The sequence below is a fragment of the Myodes glareolus genome, chromosome 2, assembly GCF_982192425.1.
Source record: "Myodes glareolus chromosome 2, mMyoGla1.1, whole genome shotgun sequence".
NCBI lineage: Eukaryota > Metazoa > Chordata > Mammalia > Rodentia > Cricetidae > Myodes > Myodes glareolus.
This window is the reverse complement of record NC_142027.1, coordinates 2,887,568-2,906,705: the sequence shown is the minus strand read 5'-3', so window position 1 is coordinate 2,906,705 and position 19,138 is coordinate 2,887,568. Positions and strand designations below refer to the sequence as shown.

General features: G+C 44.7%; 1 protein-coding gene across 2 annotated transcripts in view; it reads right to left on the bottom strand.

Annotated features, from left to right (window-relative positions):
- Dscam (DS cell adhesion molecule) overlaps positions 1 to 19,138 on the bottom strand; it is a 570,981-nt gene that overhangs the window by 430,239 nt on the left and 121,604 nt on the right. For both annotated transcript variants that reach the window (XM_085685855.2, XM_085685856.2), the window contains exon 3: positions 16,849 to 16,995. In XM_085685855.2, the coding sequence (XP_085541981.1) occupies positions 16,849 to 16,995 (147 nt within the window). The remainder of the gene's footprint in view (positions 1 to 16,848; positions 16,996 to 19,138) is intronic.

The following is a 19,138-nucleotide window of genomic DNA, read 5'->3' as shown; positions in this document are numbered from 1 at the left end:
GACACAGGAACAGTGTGTGTCTACGAGTATTGTGGTAGACACTAATCTCCTACACCAGATGCTCAGAGAGTAATTAGCACACACAGACCCCTGCCATGTATTCAATAAGAACATATTCTCTGAGTTCACACCACGCTCCAGCCACGGCTCTCAGCATCAGCACACCAAGCCAGCCCTGGGACGGTACTGAAGCTCCTGCCCAGACACATTTCATTCACACCCCACAGAGCTAACGGTTACACTGTCCAGGAAAATCACACCACAGTCTTCCTGGAATGTTCTTACGGTTTCCATTTCTTCTACATCTACAATTGATTTTTCAAGTCTTCATGGCTCGCTGTTTTCAGTATATGGCTGTGAGCAAGTGCTCCCCATTGCCTCTCACAGACAAGCAAATCTCTGGAGCTGGGGAGACAGCTCCATCTGTAAAGAGCTCACGTTGGAAGCCTACAAATGCCAGGACTGGTGGCATGAATGCTCAGCTCCAGAAGTGGGGAGGCAGAAAGAAATGGATCCCTGGGGCTCAATGGCCAGCCAGCCTAGACCACATAGAAAGGTCCAGACCAGAGAGAGACCTGGTCTAAAAATGGAAAGAGAAGATGCACAGTGCTCTGAAAAACAACACCTAAGACTGTCTTCTAGCCTACACATGTTTGTACACATGTGCACATACACCCACACATACATGAACACACACATATACACCCCTTGAGGGACAACACTTGAGATTGCTTTCTAGCCTACACATGCAGGCATACACGTGTACACACAGCCACATATACATGAACACACACACAACGTAGCCTATATTGACTACCCCTGCCACCAATGTTGCTTTCAAAGTAGCCCTTCCACATCATTTGACAGCATGGTTTTGGACTATGGGTTGTTGGGTATTGATTTGTTCAGTGTTCAGCCATCGTCGATACACAATCATGTAGAACACTTGTCACTGACTGCATAGGCTAACATAATTGCACACACTCATGTGATACCGACCTGTCAGCAAAGCCAGGGCAGCAAGCTATAGTCCACAAGAGAAAAAACAATCAATACCTCTTTGAATTAGCCACACAGCTCACCAGGTAGGATTATGGGTGCAGGAGGTAGAACAGATGTGTAAGATCCATGTGTTTCTCTTTCCCTCCAGCTTTTTCTTCATCTCGCTGACCCTCACAGCATTCTTGTGATTGATTTCCAATACCTGCCTCTCATCCCCAGTTTCTGTCCCACCTAATTCTGCCACGAAAGAATCTCAGAGATAAAAAAAAAGAAGACTCAAAAGTAAATCACGGGGAAAAATGCATTTAAATGACCATGTTTCCCTTAATATTTAAATGTTGTTTACATATGATGGTTAGAAAGAAGCTAAGCCTCCTGTCATTCAGTCCTATCATTGTAAGTTGATGTACGTGAATAGTGTTTGTGTGTATGTGCATCTGTGTGTGGCATATGTATGTTTACATGTATGTAAGTTTGTGCCCTGCATTATGTGTATATGCTTATGTCTGTTTTTTCATTTATATATGTATTCATGTGTTTGCATGTGTGTTTTGTGTATGTGTGCATGATGCATGCATGTGAAACGGTGCATGTCTCTGTTTTTAAGTGTCTGTATGTTTGTGCATTTCATTTATGTGCATATGCTTATGTGTGTTTTGTGCTTATATGGATTCACAAGTTTGCATGTGTGTTTCATGTATGTGTGTGAGCGTACATGTGAGGGAGTATGTATGTGTGTGCATATAGTTGTGTTCACAAGTATATATGTTCATGTGTGCATGTTTGTGCATTTCATTTATGTGTATATGCTTATGTGTGTTTATATATGTGTTCATGTATATGTGTGTGGTATGAACATGTGTATGTGTTTGTGTATTATATGCATATGTGTGCTGTATGCATATGTGTGTGGTGTATGAATATTTGTGTTTGTGTGTGGTGTATACATGTGAGTATGTATGTGTGTATGTTGCATACATGCATTTGAGTGTGTTTGTGGGGTATAAATGTGTGTGTGTATGCTGTATGCGTGTGTATACGTGTGTGTGTGTGTGTGTGTGCGCGCGCGCGCTATATTCATGGAATGGGTATATTCCCTCACAAGGGCCGTAAGAGTATATATGGAGGTCAGAAGTCAGCATTTCAGGTGTCTTCCTCAATAACTTCCCTTCCTTAAATTTTGAGAGTCTCTAATAGAACCTGGCTCTATTGGCTGGCCAGTCAGCTTCGGAGATGTACCTGTCACCTATGTCACATGCCCAACTTTTCTGTGGGTGTTGAAGATCAGAATCTGGATCCTTGTGCTTCTGTGCCAAGCGCTTTACCCACTGAGCCATCTCTCCAGGATTATACAGAGAAGTCTGCTAAACCAGCACCATAGATTCTAAGCCCATCCCAGAATGTCTGCCCTTCCTTTTACCCAGGTGGGTAGAACATGAGGTCTAGACTCTGCCTCCTCAACGTAAGTAGCTTTCAAGATAAGCATACCCTTTATCGTCCACCAGCATCCTTTCCCATCCTGCTTTGCATGACTGCCCACAAGAGCACCTAGAGGACCCACATCAGCAGACCTGAATGAGGGCAGCTTCAGCTTAGAGCTAAGATTTCAGAGATGAGCAACAAGGAAGGAATTTTTCCCACTAGCAGCAAACAGGGGCAGGATCTGCGAGCGTACGGGAGATGTCATAAATGTAACTGTTAAACATATGAAATCAACTTTCTAGCTCCATCATTTTCCTTGTAAAGATTTTTTTGTGTGTGTTCTGATTGTTTACAAAGGTTTTGTAACGGTAGAGAGGTGGCTCGGTGGTTAAGAGGTCTTGATGGCTGCTCTCGTAGAAGAGCTGGGTTTGATTCCAGCACCCGCAGCGAGGCTCACACCTGCCTATGTAACTCTAGCTCCGGTGGATCTGACGCCCTCTTCTGCCCGCCACCTGCACTAGGCACACAAGTGATACACAGACACTGATGTAGGCAAAACAGCTATATATAAAAAATTTTTAAAAAATCAAGGTTATGTCATTTTTAAGGCACTTGCAAAAATATTTTGGTGATTTTGATAAAGGCGTAATAGAGGCACACGTGTTCATGTTCCATGCCCACAGATCATAACCAGGAAACAGAGCAAGGGTGTGAAAACAAACCTGATTCGCATATCAAGATCTGCAAATAGCACATGTGAAGAGCCCAGTGAAGCTACTCATCCACCTCAAAGAGGCCATAGGATGTGAACGGCTTCCACCTAAAACTGACCCCAGAGTTCACAGAAGCCTGCTGCAGGAGAGCCATAGACAGAGTGAGGAGTGGTCAACACCATGATGGGGGAGGGGCTGCACTGACTGGCTTGTTTCTACTGACTTATTGGCAACTGGAATGTTATGGACACATTCAGGAAATCCTCGCAGATGATATAAAAATAACCTGCAAGGCTAAGCCACACTTCCTTCAGCACTCTTTTTCTCCTAGAAAGAACATGAAAATGGACATCTTGCAAACCTCAGATCCTTGGATAATACTGTTTACAGATCTTGCTCACTTGGAAACTACCACTGCAGACACGTATCATGCAAACCAGGCCCATTGTGCCCTTTGGTGCTCCACCAGGGTATCTGGCCTGGCTCCATTCCCTTCTGGAAAATAGCCCTCCTCAATTTCAAGTTCATTTGGCTTTTTCAATGATAGGGTTTCAACTTCAAGGGATAACAGTGCTGAGAACTAAAAATGTCACCATCTAATTAAGGAAGGGGGTGCATAGTATGTTTTTCTCTCCCAATATAATCTTTGGTCTGAAAATGACTCCATGAAGGCTCTTTATAAAGCCCTTTCTTTTCCTGGTGTAAGAACAATGGTAGAAAGAGACACTGTGGGTACAGGAGAACAAAGAAATGCTGGAGAAAATGATCAAAAAGCAAGAGTAAGGGAGCTATGAACAGAGAGAGTTGGAAAGATTCATAGACTGTTTTGCCAGAAGTAAAGGATGTATTTGCCCTCTACACACAAGGCTTCCCTGAACATGAATCTCTGCTCAGTCTGGGAGCAGAGAGAGGGGGTATTGTCAAGGGGGTAATCTGGAAACATAGAAGGCTGAAAAGTCATGACACTTGGGTGCTGACTGGTTTTGTGGCAAGCCACCATTCCATTGAATTCATAATTTGCCCATGTGTCTGTCGTACAAAAAAAAAAAAACCAGAAAACATTAATCTGAGAAGGCTTCCACTTATCACAGAATATTTATATGCCAAATCCTCTGTGGGCTTCCAGACTCCTAAGCTGAAACATAAACAGAGCTGGAACCTGGGGAGAGGATGAGATCATGGGTACTTGATTAGATTCCTCATCAAGAGTCACCAGAGGAGCACTTAACCCTTCATATCACGCAAGGAAACAAGAAGACGACTGTGAACAACAAGGTGCCTTGTCTAGGAAAACCTACCCAGCACCTTAATCCTAGATTCTCTAGAATTGTAAGAAATAAATTCCTATCTTTATATCAACCAGTCTAGAGTAATGTATTACAGCACCTAAAATAGACAAAGACCATGCATGCATGAAGACACATGTATATGCATGCTCTCATGCACATGTACATGTACACAAACACACACACATACACTTTATCCACAGGAACATTAGAAAAACACTTAAATACACACACACAACATTTTATTCACATCAAAGCATAATTTAACTACTTGATATTGAAGCAAGCTCTGAGTTATAATCTATTTCCGAAGAGACTCACTAAGATACATGTGGCTTTCACTACTGTTAGAGAAACAGCTTTCACACCATCGGTCTCTGTGGTGCCCTCAGCACAGCTGACTCACCAGCATTAAATGAATTGTGCCTGGCACATCTCCATCCCACCTAACACCCTTTGTAAATAGATCGTGTAATTTTTTTAAGTGGCCATGGTTACACTGGTGTCTTATCCACCCAGCATGCTTAATTTACAGCCATGAAACAATTTTAAGTGAAGAGCAACGACAAGAAGAGAAATGGCTACAAGATGGCCCTGGCTGTGCCCCTGCTCTGCTCATAGGCTTCCCACTGGCCAAACAACTGCCCCCTGTACTTCTCTCGCCATGCAACCCTCTCCTGTCTCCTTTGTCCAGGTCGTAAAGTTGGTCTGATGTTCTCTTCACTGACATCCCGCAATTTTAATACCCATGGTCATTAATGAGTGTAAACACCCATCACTGTGTGATGTTACATGGATCCATGGACAAACATCATGCATGCAGAATATCACTTAGATGGAGGGACAGGTGCAGCTAAGGACTGCACTCATGACCATGTGTCCAGTGCATGGTGGGGAGGCCATGATGCATCTCTAAAGATCTTAACATGAGGTTCCTGTGCCTTGGGCTGTAGTTTGATTAGATGTTGTGACTTAGATTTTTTTTTTTGAGACAAAAATCTCAAGAATTCCAGGCTAGCCCCAACTCACTTTATAGAACAGAATGATTCTGAACTCCTGACCTTCCTGTTTTACTCCCAAGTGTTGGTATGTGCCACTACACCCAGTTCATGTGGTTTTGGAAATCAAACCTAGGGCTTCATGCATACATGCCAGGCAAGTTCTCTACCAACCATGCTGTATCGCTAGCCTTCAGTGCTGTAACTTAATACATGCTACAGTGTAAAGCTGGAAGGGGCAGAACAGGCATTTCAGGAAAATAACAGGAAACTGTTCACTTGGGGAACAATGAATACCAGCAATTGGGTGACCCATTTTCCCATGGAGTAACACTATGAGGCAGGTGTCAGCTGCAAAGTCCCAAGATGCCTCTGGTTTGCCAACCGAGATACTCTACAGAGGTGATGTTAAGTCATATTTTGGGAAAAAATAGAGAAAATCAAAAGTTCTTTCTCAAAGAATTGAGGATAATTTGAAAGGAAAGCACTGTTATGTTTTTGACAGAGAAGTCTCACACTCAAAATTTGCTCAATAAATATTCATGAAGCCTTGCCTCTGTGTCCAGCACCAATGTACTATGCTTCATGGATGGGAAGGAAAGATTAGAGATTGTCCTGAAGTTAAAATTTATCTTTCAGGCTCTTGGAGAAGAAGAGTTATCACCTTTCCTACCCTGTGTGCTATACTGTATCACCCTCTCAAACAATAGTGGCACACCTGCTCTGGGGGTAGCCAACCACTCCTGGTGACCCTGTGTGCTATACTACATCACCCTGTTGAGCAATAGAGGCACACCTGCTCTGGGGGTAGCCAACCACTCCTGGTGACCCTGTGTGCTATACTATATCACCCTGTTAAGCAATAGAGGCACATCTGCTCTGGGGGTAGCCAACCACTTTCTGATTGGACTTGGTACCTGTTCCACAGGAAAGAATTCATGTCTGACACTGTAACATGGCTAAAAGCCCATGGTTCAGAACATTATAGACCACACATAAGAAGCTACTATGATAGTTTTATTACATGGATATGTTATCCAACTGACTTCTATATATTTATTCTTATATCCATCTACTAGGGCTACTCTCAGCCTTGGTCAAGACATTTTTTTGTAGTATACGGCAGGCAGTTAATGTAGATTCATACTTGGTCAAAGTGATGAAAATACATGATCATTGAGTTCTCAGGCTTAAATGAGAGATTGTATCATCCACTCCATGGCTCAGGAGAAGCCCACACACCTCCCTCCACAGAAGAGGGAGTAAAAAGAATACAAAGCTGGAGGATAGAGAAGGCTGATGTGAAATGATGTCTTCTAGGTAGGATACAGCCTTTGCACTTATGGTTTCCAGCACTGTAGAAGGGGGAGCCCTTTATTCTATCATGGATGTAGGAATGGTTCATGAAAGCTGGCTCCTCTCTGAGGGTCTAACGTCAGTTAACAATTGTAGGGAAAAGGGAATAACTTTCTTCATGTTCCAATAAATAACCTCCCTACCACGATCATGGAAGCAACCATAATTAAATTCAGTGATACACACATACATTCACACAAAGGAAGGAAATTTACCGACAAGAAGGGTTTCAGCATGAGGAGAGGGGACTAGAGGGACAGTTGGTAAAATTAATCAAAATACCTTTAATATATTTTAAAGTCATCAAATACTAAATAAAACAACACAAGATATGATGATGATATGCAATTTTTTCTGGTTTGATCAACATTCAATATATAATCTAAATATACTATTCATGTACTATTCTATACAATTATATATCAATACAATTTTAAATAATGAAAGATTTTATATTTGCCTCAGGCAATTTTGTGTATTTGCTTTTTCTTCAGATAACATACTCTCCAAGACATTAATCACATTACTCTGAAAATACAATAAAATACCCTAAATACATCAAATATCTAGAGCTAAATCCAGCTTGGTTCATGTACTTGTGAATATCTTCCTTGCTTTAATAAATCCTTTCCTTAAGACTTGTTACTGTTATAAGTGGCACTCAGTTGCTACCTGTGTCTCTCTGGGCCTCAGCTTCCTCCTCTGTGAAGTGGGATGGCGAGAATGACTGCCTGGTGGGGTTGCAATGCAGCTGTCAGTGAAGCCTGGGGTGTGCACATGATGTCATGGAGAGCCACTTAACAACCTGTGCCCCTAGGTGTGTGCACGTGATGTCACGGAGAGCCACTTAACAACCTGTGCCCCTAGGTGTGTGCACATGATGTCACGGAGAGTCACTTAACAACCTGTGCCCCTAGGTGTGTGCACGTGATGTCACGGAGAGCTACTTAACCTGTGCCCCTAGGTGTTCTTGTACACCTGTGCCCTAAATCCCCTATGACAGTTAAAGCCAAAAAAAAAAATCTGTTTCCTTTCATGCCAGTTTGTTGCCAATTTTAGGCCATCACCTAATTTATATTTGAGGAAACCCTTTTATCAAGTCAGTAAAAAAAATGTTTGTTATAATAAAACCCTGTAGACTGCCGGTTCATAGCAGTGCTTCAGGGTCACCAGAACAGAGTTCCAGTTCACTCACCCACATCCCCCCCACCCTTTGCATTTCGACAACTCTTTTTGAGTTATCTTTGCTCCTCCACTTTTTACAAATACCACACTGACAACTACTGTGTGCTTCAGAAGCACAGTGCGGAGAGTATGATACAGACGGTAACAATGACCAATGTTTATGTCAAGCTCCACTTGTGACACCTCACTCATAGCCATTAGTATTGTTTTGTTTCATAAAATGCATAGTGATACGGGGCTGGGACATAGCTTAGTTGGTAGGGTGCTCACCTAACATATACAATGTGGTGGGTTTAAGCCCCAGTATCTCATAAACAAGGCATAGGAATGGACACCTGTCATCCCAGAATTTGGAAGGTACAAGCAGGAGGATCAGAAGTTGAAGACCATCTTTGGTTACATATGGTGTTTGGAAGGAGCCTAGGCTATATGAGCTCTTGTCTCAAAAAAAAAAAAAAAGAAAGAAAGAAATTCATGAAGCTACTGTTCCTATTCTTTGTATTTTACAAATGAGGAAACAACTACAAAAATGTTATGTGACTAACCTATCATCACATGGCTTGGTCTACAATCTGCAAAGTGGACTTTGATGTTGGCTTTAGGATCCACATTGGTAGCTCACAGAAGAAGATACAGCCAGAGACCCAGAACCACCTAATTGAATAACCCACAGAGCACCTTTCTTAGCTGGCTCCGAGTGTAGGCATTCACTTTCTTTATGATCATACTGAATCCCATCACACAGAGGGATGGAGCCAGGCTTTTCTGGGTTCAAATCCCAACCTCCCCCCCAGACTACTGAGGGTAAAGGGCACGCAGAGAGCAGAAGCATCAGCAGAAGAGTGTGGGAGCTGACAAGGAGTGAGCCAAACAACACGGAACAGAGCACACGACTCATCGCCCATTGCCTGTCCTTGTCTGTCAGCTGGAGCCCTTCCCTTTGCTCTAAGTCAAGCAGCACACATGGTCATTTTCTGTTTTCTCTAAAGTTGGATACTGGAAGACTGACACTCCTACCATCCTCACTTTTCCAGGGATGAGGAGGCTAGGATATTCTATAATCCCGTCTCTTCCTCTTCCCTACAAAGGGGATGCCAGCAGTCAATGAGTTCTCCAAACAGGATTCGCTTCAAACTTCAGCCCTGAGTGAGCTCTTACAAAGTCGGAGAGCTTGGCATTCATTTTGGAACTTGGTAAGAAAAACTTATTTTTTCTAAGTCTTTAGACCTCCAACCACCTCCAATATTTATTGTTCACTCCCCCTAGTAATCAACTCCCTTCTCTTGGGATGCGAGGGAACTGAGGTTGAAAAGCCCGGGAACCCAGCAGACTGCATCTGAAATGAGGACTGTGTGCTCCGTGAAACCCTGCACGAATCACAGGAGCGACAACGCCTTCATTTCACATCCACTTCCAATGTATCGAATAAATTAATCTTAGTCAAAAGCTATATTTGTAAATCTTGAATCCCATTTCTGGGGGTGTTTTTTGTTTGTTTGTCTGCTTTGGACTACAGTAGACAGCCTAGCCTAGTCTTCCTCATGACTCCTGACTTTAGTGTGCAGATAAAGACTACCAAAGAACACGGCATTCATTCCTGCCCAAGACTGCGTCTGAATAATCCTGTCACTTTCTTCAGCTTTCCTGAAATGAAAACTCATAGCTGAACAGGAGACTAGAGAAAATGCTTGGGCTCAAAGGAGGTCTGCTGGACCACCATGGACACCTGTTTCTTAAATGAAGATCTACACATCCCAGGGAGGGAGACAGGGATGGACAGACTGAAGCCAGACACGTGTTCACTGAGAAGAAACAAGATAGGTACCAGTCAGGTAGTTTTGGGGACATGCAAGTCATTTGGAGTAAAATCTCTTCTGAGGCTGGGGATATTTGGATTATTGGCATTAGAGCCATCACATCCATTCACTTTCTTAGTAATTTTGACGGTTATATAAAAAAATCTAATTTGTGAGAATGTATGAAACAATTGAGCCACCAACACAAAGAAGTTGTGCGGTATAGGGAGAGACAGCCCAGAGGCTCTAAGATTGTTGCTATTACAGCGGGCAGCCTGCATGATGGACTTTTTGCTTTTCTCTGGGAACAAGGACTTCAAAGGGTCCTTCCTGGTGAGAGTGGTCCCTTGCCTGAACTGCATAAATAAATGAAGTTAACGCTGAATATGTGCCTCCCCAGAGCGTCTGGGATGAGGAGCCTGGACAGCCTGCCCATGAAAGCCGTGCCCCACCATGGCTTGCGCTGGTAGAATTCGGTTTGTCCCAGGTCACTTCATGGGGAGGGCACTGCGCTCTAACCGCAGCTCTGTCCCTTGTGCCGTTTCTCTGCTGAGTCCCTTCCTTTAACAGCCTCAGGATAGGTGTGGCCAACTGTATTCAAAGCCCTCTGGGTTCTAGCAAGTGGCCAAGGCTGGCATGACTTTAGGAATCCTTGACACACACACAGAATTTCCTGGAGACTATACCTAAGAAGGGGACTGATTCTGACAACAGAGATTAAGACGGGAAAGAAGTGTCATGGAGTTTCAGCCTCCTGTCCTTTAGGGACCTAGGAAACCATGAGTACCCACTTGAGGACGCTGAAGCTGAAACCAGAGAGACACACCTGTCCCTTTGACCCAGGCAGTACTCTGCCCAGCATCTGAAAGCCATCTTCTCTTGGAAATACTGAACAGTAATTCAGGAGGGGTGGGAGCCTGCTGCAAAGAGCCTGAGCTGAGTTTTATTCATCATGCTTATGCACACCATACATACACAGCATATACATGCACACAACACTTAGATCACTCTCCACATATACCATGCACATATCAAATACACCAGTAAAATGCATACACACATGGACACCTCCAATGCCACTCCTGGGACAACCTCTAGCTTAGGCTAAGTGTGCTAACTCACTGTTCCTTTCTCTTTTGCAAAAAACACTAGTGTGGTTGTGTCTCCTGTCTCTGGCTCCTTGGTTTGGAATGCTGGTCTGCAGCGCACAACTTCCAGTACTGAGGGTAGTTATTCCTCTTGGAAGGAGGTTTTGTTGTTCAGGGTCTTTGGGTTTCTTGGATTGTTCAAGACATTGAACCCAACTGCTGACAACACATGACCCCATCTCAGGATCCTCAGGAAACCCAGCAGAACGACAAGTGTCCTGGTTCCAATCACACTTGCAGCGATAGAATGTAGACAACCAAATCAGTGAGCAATCTACTCAGCTAAATATAACTAATAGCTTTCAAACAGAAGCACTTCCCTCCCTCCTCACGAGCTTTCTCAGGGAGCAGCTCCAGCAGGCCAGACACACCACATCCCCAAACCTTCAGACTCCAGCCCCGACGCTGAGGCCCCTTTCTGTGCTGTAAATGAGGTTCCTATTTGCTGAAATAATGAAAATTATTATTTTCATTATTCAATGAAAGTCAATGTAAGTAAAATTAGATAAATACATGGATAAAAGCGGGAACATTCCACTCAATCTTCATTGGTTCCGACAAATCTTTCACTGTTGCTTCTTTCGCTCACCCTGGCACCTCTGAAATCAAACGTGAGGTTTGCTGGTGACAGTTTTGTCCTTTCCCTGGCATGAATTATGACCTCCTTACCCCTCTGACTCCAGAATGCCACGGTTGTCAATGAGACGGCAACTTACACAGCACCGTAACAGACTGCCTTGGAAACACTCAACACTGGCTGTAAAATTAAACTCTCAACACTGAGAAAGGAGCTCTTGTGTTCAGATGGTAGATGCAGTCAGGGAACATGCACTGAGGAACAGCTCTTGACCCCAGCCTCTCACCCCCAAGGAGAACGAATATCCAAGCTGCTCTGGGCACAGCTTGATGAAATGTGCCGAAGGGAAGCTTCCCTCAATTCGCTTAGCTCTGGCTATCTTTTAATTATTTTCCCTTCCTTCCTAAAATGCAAAGGCTTTTCTAAATAATATCCATTTTCTGGAACTTTCTCTGCTTCCCCTGGCAACATCATCTGTGATCTGAAGCCTTTTTGCCCATTCTCCTGCCTGCTCAGTGTGTTGCAGTCTCTAAGCTCTCTGGGACAGAAACCACCCCGACAGGGGCTGCTCCTCAGAGTCACCTCCTGGGTTATCTATGACAGGCAGACATGGTTTTATCCCCTTCAGACAGAAAGGCTTCACGCAAACTGCTGGCCTGTGCCATTTTATATTTCACAGGGACAGAAAACCATTCCCTTTTACCCCAAATGTGGGAGAGAGACAGTCATCCTTAGACCCGTACTTACCAATCCTATCATAAAGCTCTTGGGTCATCTCAAAAACAGGGGTCTTCAGCTAGGAAACTCTACAGAGGGAGGCAGCTACTGCAGAAACAGTGGTGTCTACTGTCTCCATTTTCCCAAATCTGGTCCCCTTTGGTTGTGTCTTTGATATTAGTATGCGGGAGCCCCTGGGGAGACTCTCACAACTTTATCAGCAGAAGCAGAGATGGAGTGCCAGGCCCCCACATCACTGCCTCCCTGCATGGGAGGAAATTCTCAATGGGCATTAGGGACAAAACTCACAAAGACAGACAGGGCCATTGTTCTCTAGGATTGTGTCCTTAGGGCTCCTGGCAACGGCAAGGACTCCATGCACTTTGATAGCCAAACCACTATATTTTTATGGGGCTGCATTAATATTCAAAGGGCTTTTGCTGCTCCGCAGAACAAAGGACGTGACAAAGGGCATTAAATCAGGCAGGCATCCCCCATGACTCACTGTTCTTGTTTCAGGAGTGTAAGAAGACAGTGGGTCAGAGTCCACCATATTTATAGGGATGTCAGGTTTGTGGTATGTACCTGTTCTGGAAACACAGAGCTCTATCCTGCTATCCACTGTACCAGAGTCTGAGAGCAAAGGTGAAGCCACGTGGGATGAGAGATGCCCAGGCGGCAGCAATGGAGTCATCAGACATTATAATCTTTGAGGTAATTATTGGACTCCTACTCTTAGGCTACCAAAGTACTCTTTGCAAATATAATCCAAAAGAAATGAACTCATTCATGCCCTGGATACTGGGAACTTCAAGAATAGGGAAGAAGCAAAATGTGTTTCAGAGTGGGCCTCAGGTCACCTGAAGGCTCCACCATCCCCACTCCCATCCCAGCCCCTAAGAGAAGTTGGTACATTCAACCCAATATGCAGCAAGGCCATTGGGCCAGACACATTAGATGTTCCTATCAGAGTCCCTTGGACCAGTCCTGTTTCTTCTTGCTTATTTTCTCAGCCAAGGTGAAGGAAAGCAAATGTACGGTGGTATAAACAGCATTCTGCGGCCTCTTATAGCTGTGCATCAGTGATTCAAATTTCCTTTCGTTGAAAAGCAATAACTTCTCAAGGTCTGGGGGTCCAAAGACATCCAGTAAGCAAAGCACTGTCCAAGCAAGTGTGGGGACCTGAATTTCTATCCCCACATAAAGCTGAATATAGAAGCCTGTAATCCCAACACTCCTATGGCAAGATGAAGTAGAGACAGGAGAATGCATGGAGGCTCACAGGCCAGCTAGCCTAGAGTAAGAACCAAAGCAACAGTAGACAACCACAAACCTTGCCTCAAATAAGATATAAGGGGAGGATCTCCACTTGTATACCGAGGCACTTTCCTGCGTGCACACGTGCACATGCGTGCGTGTGCGTGCGTGCGTGCGTGTGTGTGTGTGTGTCCCCTTGCAGAAAGACAAATATCCATTTCCAAAGCCCAAAGACCCTTTGGCCCAAAGATGTATACAAACCCACTGTTTACATTCTCAAAACACTTTGGCTGCTCTGAACTCAAGTGGCCCCCAGGCGTTCAAGGATAAGCCCCATAGCACCTTTGAGACCAGAATGCCTTGCCAGAAGTCTCAGGAGGCACTGTTCTTGGTGCTGCTCTTGGGACCCTCCTGGATGTCAGGAGCTAACATCTTCCTGGAGCTAACCCAGTTTCCTGAACCAGCTCACTGCTATGGAGCTCATACCAAGTTCTCCACGGGCAAAGTCGCTGCTAAATTGGTGGCCTGCTCCAAGAAGGAATGCTGCCTGGGACAGATGCTCCAACCAAATTCTCTGGAAGCCTAGGCTGCCATGGAGATACAGGAAAAGGGAAGCTGGTCTGAGCGCAGCATGGCATAGATCTAAACGAACCCGGCAAGACTTGCAGATGGAATGCTGGAAACATGTGAGTTCACCTTCTGGTGATCAACAACAGGGCATGTGTCATTGGGACGTTTTTTTCTGGAGCTAAATTTGGATTCAGAAGAAGTTCTCTGTGCCTGGGACTGCAGGCTGTGCAAGGTCTCCCTTGCAAAGAGTCTGGGAGCCATCCCAGCAGCTCAGCCTTCATATCCCACCACCCCTCATCCCCAACATGGTTGTTCCACAGAGCTGCCCTGACTCACATGCCCTGTGCCCTGAGTTACCTCTAGAGAGAAGCAGAGGCCTTTTCCACCCAAGCCATCCTAAACTAGCTCATTTATCAAGATACTGGCTATTGTTAATGGCTTCTGTCAACCCCGGTGACCACATAACCTTGTCCCCTCAGTGGGTGCGCTGCACCCATAAGCACCAGCAGATTTTATCACAGAGCTATGCCCCCACCCACCTCTACTGAGAGAGCTTAACACAGCTATGGAGTCATGAGATAGTCAGACTAATTATAGGCCTGCTATATTCAGGCTGAATGTCTAGAGTCTGTCTTTCTCCACCTGGCTGGCATACAAACAGCTGTCCACTGATGGATTCTTTCACACGATAACATCCTATCGCCATTTCTCCATCTCTCCTTTTGGGCCCACATCCCCAGATCTCACTGGACCTGTGACTACCTTGACATAAGAACAGAGATGGCAGGTGTTACGTCCAAGTACGACTTCTCCCAGGGAAGATGCTGAGGCCTGAACCAGATGTGCTGCTATGTGATAGTGGAATAACCTTCAGGCCAGAGTGAGGGGGACAGTGAGCAAAGTCCCAGACAGTCTCCTATTGGGATACATCCTGCCTACCCACTGCAGCAAGCAGAGGTTTCCTCTCCCGAGACACAATATCTAGTAACGTCAGCATGGGGTTCTTCCTTTCTCTCCCAGGAGACTCTCGGCTTAACTATGTCAATATGAAAGCCCCTTCTCTTCAACACTGAACCAGTAAATGATTGCCTCAGAATATCCCGATTTGCCATGCAGACTTCTAAGGAGAAAACATGAAGATCATCAAACCATAAATGTTGGAGTGCAGAGGTGTGCAGACGAGTCTTTATTCTCATTGCCATGATCACGTTCATCTCTGAAACTCAGCGTTTTCCAGACCGTAACAGATTACATGATTAATCAGCATTGTAGCAAACACTTATCATCCACTGCAGTGTGAGGGTGTCAAGTTCTCTCTAAGCTACAACGAAAGCCAGGCTTGCTGTGCCACAGGCCTATAATCCTAGCTATTCACAAGGCTGAGGCAGGAGGATTGAAAGTTCAAGGCCAGCAAGGATAACATATAGAGACCCTTCTCAAAATGAAAAGCACAAAGAGTATTAAGTTGTGTGACTGGATTCTCACTGAGCATGTGCAAGGTCTGTGCTCAACCCCAGGACAGAAAATCAACAAACAAAAAGCAACGTCAATGAAAATAAAAACAAAAACAAACACATAAATAAAAAATGAAACTACAGTCTCTTGCCTGTCCTGCAATTCTGTATTTCCTCTCCGGTGTGTTTTCAGGATGACATACCTTCATTTTCACTAGGGTCTTTCAAGTGGCTATTTTACATGAAATGACAGTTGACAGATCTCACCAAGATAATCATGACGCAGAAACAAAAAAAGGCATCTCCGTGACAGGCTGAGCTGCTGTCTCTATGAACTGACAGGATGCCGTAGCTAGTCAGAGAGTGTGTGTACATGCACACATGTGTGTGCGTGCATGTGTACATGTGTGTGTATGTGATGAGTATGCATGTGTGTGTGAGTGTGTGTATATATAGGTGTATGTGTGTGATATCTGTGTGTATTCTGTATGTGTGTGTGTATATATATATGTGTGTGTGTGTATGTGTGTACATGCACGTGTGTGCATATGTGCACACTCCTTGTCCTATTTCATGGAGACCACAGAGAGCAAAGAAGTTGTTTCCTGCATGTAACAACATACCATGCATCAGAATTATTCCTCACAGCAGCAACCATTTCTAAGACACCAGAAGTCACCATGAAAGGAAACAAAAGATGGGAAAACTCGTCACTGTGTCCAGCTGGCCTTTACAGGTCAAGAACATAGGGCAAGAAGCCAACTTCAACACTCCTGGCAGTGGATAAACTGTGATCTTGCGCGGATTGAGTTGGCCTGGCACTTCTAGACACTCAGTACAGACCCAAAAGTTATTTCCATAGGAACATCCATTTCTGCATCGAACACAGATTCTCAATAAAAACAGCGAGTCCAAAGTCAGTGATAGAACATTACTCTTGCCACATTTGAAAGGACCAACGGAACAGAAACCAAGGCTTCAGCTTGCACCCCAATTCCAGAATATTAGCAAACCTGCATCACTGAAGTGTCTCAGGGACACAATACTCAACTTACCTGATTTTTAAAAGCAGAAATAAAATCACAATTTTCCCATAAAAGTTAGGGCTGTGTGCACAGTACAAGTAATTAATGTCCCTTAATTAGCCAGTTCTTCAATAAGTATGGGAAGTGGACCACCATATACTAGCAGGTATGTTAACCCCATCACATGCATGCTACCAGGCTTATTTATAATAGGGAGCCAACCAAGGCAGGCTCACCCTTTGTTATAATCAACCAAGGTATTCTTCCTTCTATCACGCACAAATGGAGGCCCAGTTCCTACCTCTGAAGCAGCCTCATGACAGGCAATCATGCTCAGCCTACCTGAGACAAGTGAAACCGTGTCTTTCTCCCATGAGACGACAGTGACGTACGCCTCCACCGAGGAGGGGATAATGCACTTGAACACCGCGACATTGCCTCTCATGGTTTTCTGGTCTTCCACACGGACTGTATAGGGCTCCCGTAAAACTGGAAGGCAGAGAGAGGATCCTTGTTAAGATGCATAGACAACGAGTCCATCCCAGCCAAGAAGATGCTGTTCTAACGCAAAGGGCATGGCACACCCTTTGTGCCAACTGCAGAGCACAGGCAGTGGAGAGAAATCAGTAAATGTATTCATCTGTCTTCCATCACCTAGCTAAACACCCACTTCATTAGCAATACGCTGCACTCTGCACCTCCTAAAGGAGTCTAACTGGAGACATTGAACTCGGCCTCTACGGGGAGCATCAAAAGGCATGGGGGGGGGGGACGTGGGCTTCCTGGAGAAGGGGCAGATTCTAGGGATTAGCGTCTCTTAGTCTTCTGAAGACCCAGGAATAACAGTAATTAGGAAATGAATACAAGACTCAAGAAATGCTTGCTGCGCAAGTGTAAAGATCTGAGTTCAAATACCCCGAACCCATGTATAGCTAGCGGAAATAGTGCACGGCTATAATCCCAGTGCTCCTAAGGTCAGATTGGTGGTGGAGATGAAAGGATCCCCCAGAAGCACACAGGCCAGACAGACTGATCTGAACAGTAACAAAAGAACAAAGAGACTCATCTCAAGCAAGGTGGACAGTAAGGAATAACACTAAGGGTGCTCTCTGGCCATACACATACATGCCTGCACTCACACATTCTCTCTCTCTCTCTCTCTCTCTCTCTCTCTCTCTCTCTCTCTCTCTCTCTCACACACACACACACACACACACACGGAAGGACTAAGAAAGAGAGAAAGAGATCCTTGAAAAATTAAAACAAGAAAAATAATTTAGACATGAACTCTTCAAAGGTGTTTAAAGCCTGTGTGGGAGACCATCATTGTTCTGGGAACTGTTCAAATACTCCCAATAATAGGAATATCCCAAAAAAGAGTCCAAAGGGTCTTCTCTGCATATTTGACACATTAGGGCTCGTGGGGTGCTCGGTGCCCATCCAGCATGCCCAGCTTCCTGGGTTCAAATCCTTTCCTACCCGACATTACCTGCAAGGCAGAAGGAAGCCCCAGCTCCACCTGCACCAACAGGTGATGATGGGAGACCTCCTGCCTGGGGCTATGGCAGCTTCATGTCTGCTGAGCGGGCTGGGTGGACCACCTGCCCAACAGCTGGGGAGGGACCCGGTCTTTGTGCCAGGCTTATTGAGAGAATAATGAACCTTGCTAGGATTATTTCTTTATTCCATCTTTATTCACTCAATGCTAAATCAGGCAGTGTGGAAAGGGCGCCTTCAAGGTGTTCATTTCAAGTCTGAAATTTTCTAGATAGGCAATGAAACACCTCATCATTCAATCAGCTTCCTCTGTGGATGTCACTCAGTGAACAAATATGGATCAAGAAAACTGGCCACGAAAATAATTTTTAGAGAGGCCGATACCCCAGGAAAGAGAGGAAATGCCCCCAATGGAGTGCCCAGGGTGTGAGGGGATGTCTCTAAAAAGGGACTGACTGCTGAAGGAATCCAGCAGTGACACGCTGAATGCCTTCATAGAAGACACAGCATTGATGAAACTGTTGCCTCTCAACCAGCTTACTCTCTGTTCTTTGACGATACAAACATATCAGTGCATTGCTTTACTCTCTGGCAACTCTCCTTTATGCCCCTCCCACCCCCATCAACCTTGGACCTTATCATTGGTTCCCTTCCCACATCAACATTTTATCTTGTGACCCACTGTTCTCTCTCTCTCTCTCTCTCTCTCTCTCTCTCTCTCTCTCTCTCTCTCTCTCTCTTAACACTCATATTTGGTCACTTTTTTCTCAGCTTGGAGAATTTCTTTATTCCTATCTCAACCAGAAATATCCTTCCACCTTGAAGACTCTTTTGAGATCCTGCACCTCCTCTGAGTATGGCGGGATCTGAAGCTCTGGGTAGCATATAATATCCATGCCTACTACAAGAGGTCCTTGGGGCACAACTAGGTGAACCAAATGCTTGTTTTCAGAAATAGCATTATTACCAGGTAAGGGGAAGACTTTATGTAAGCAAATGCCTGGAGCCTAAGGAGAGTTGGAGTCTCCTTTTCAACTCGGAAAGGGGCTAAGGGTGAACAGATATACCTCTGTAATGTTTGAAAACTCAGGCATCAGGGAGAGCAGCAGACAGAGGAGACAATGGGGTGAGGATG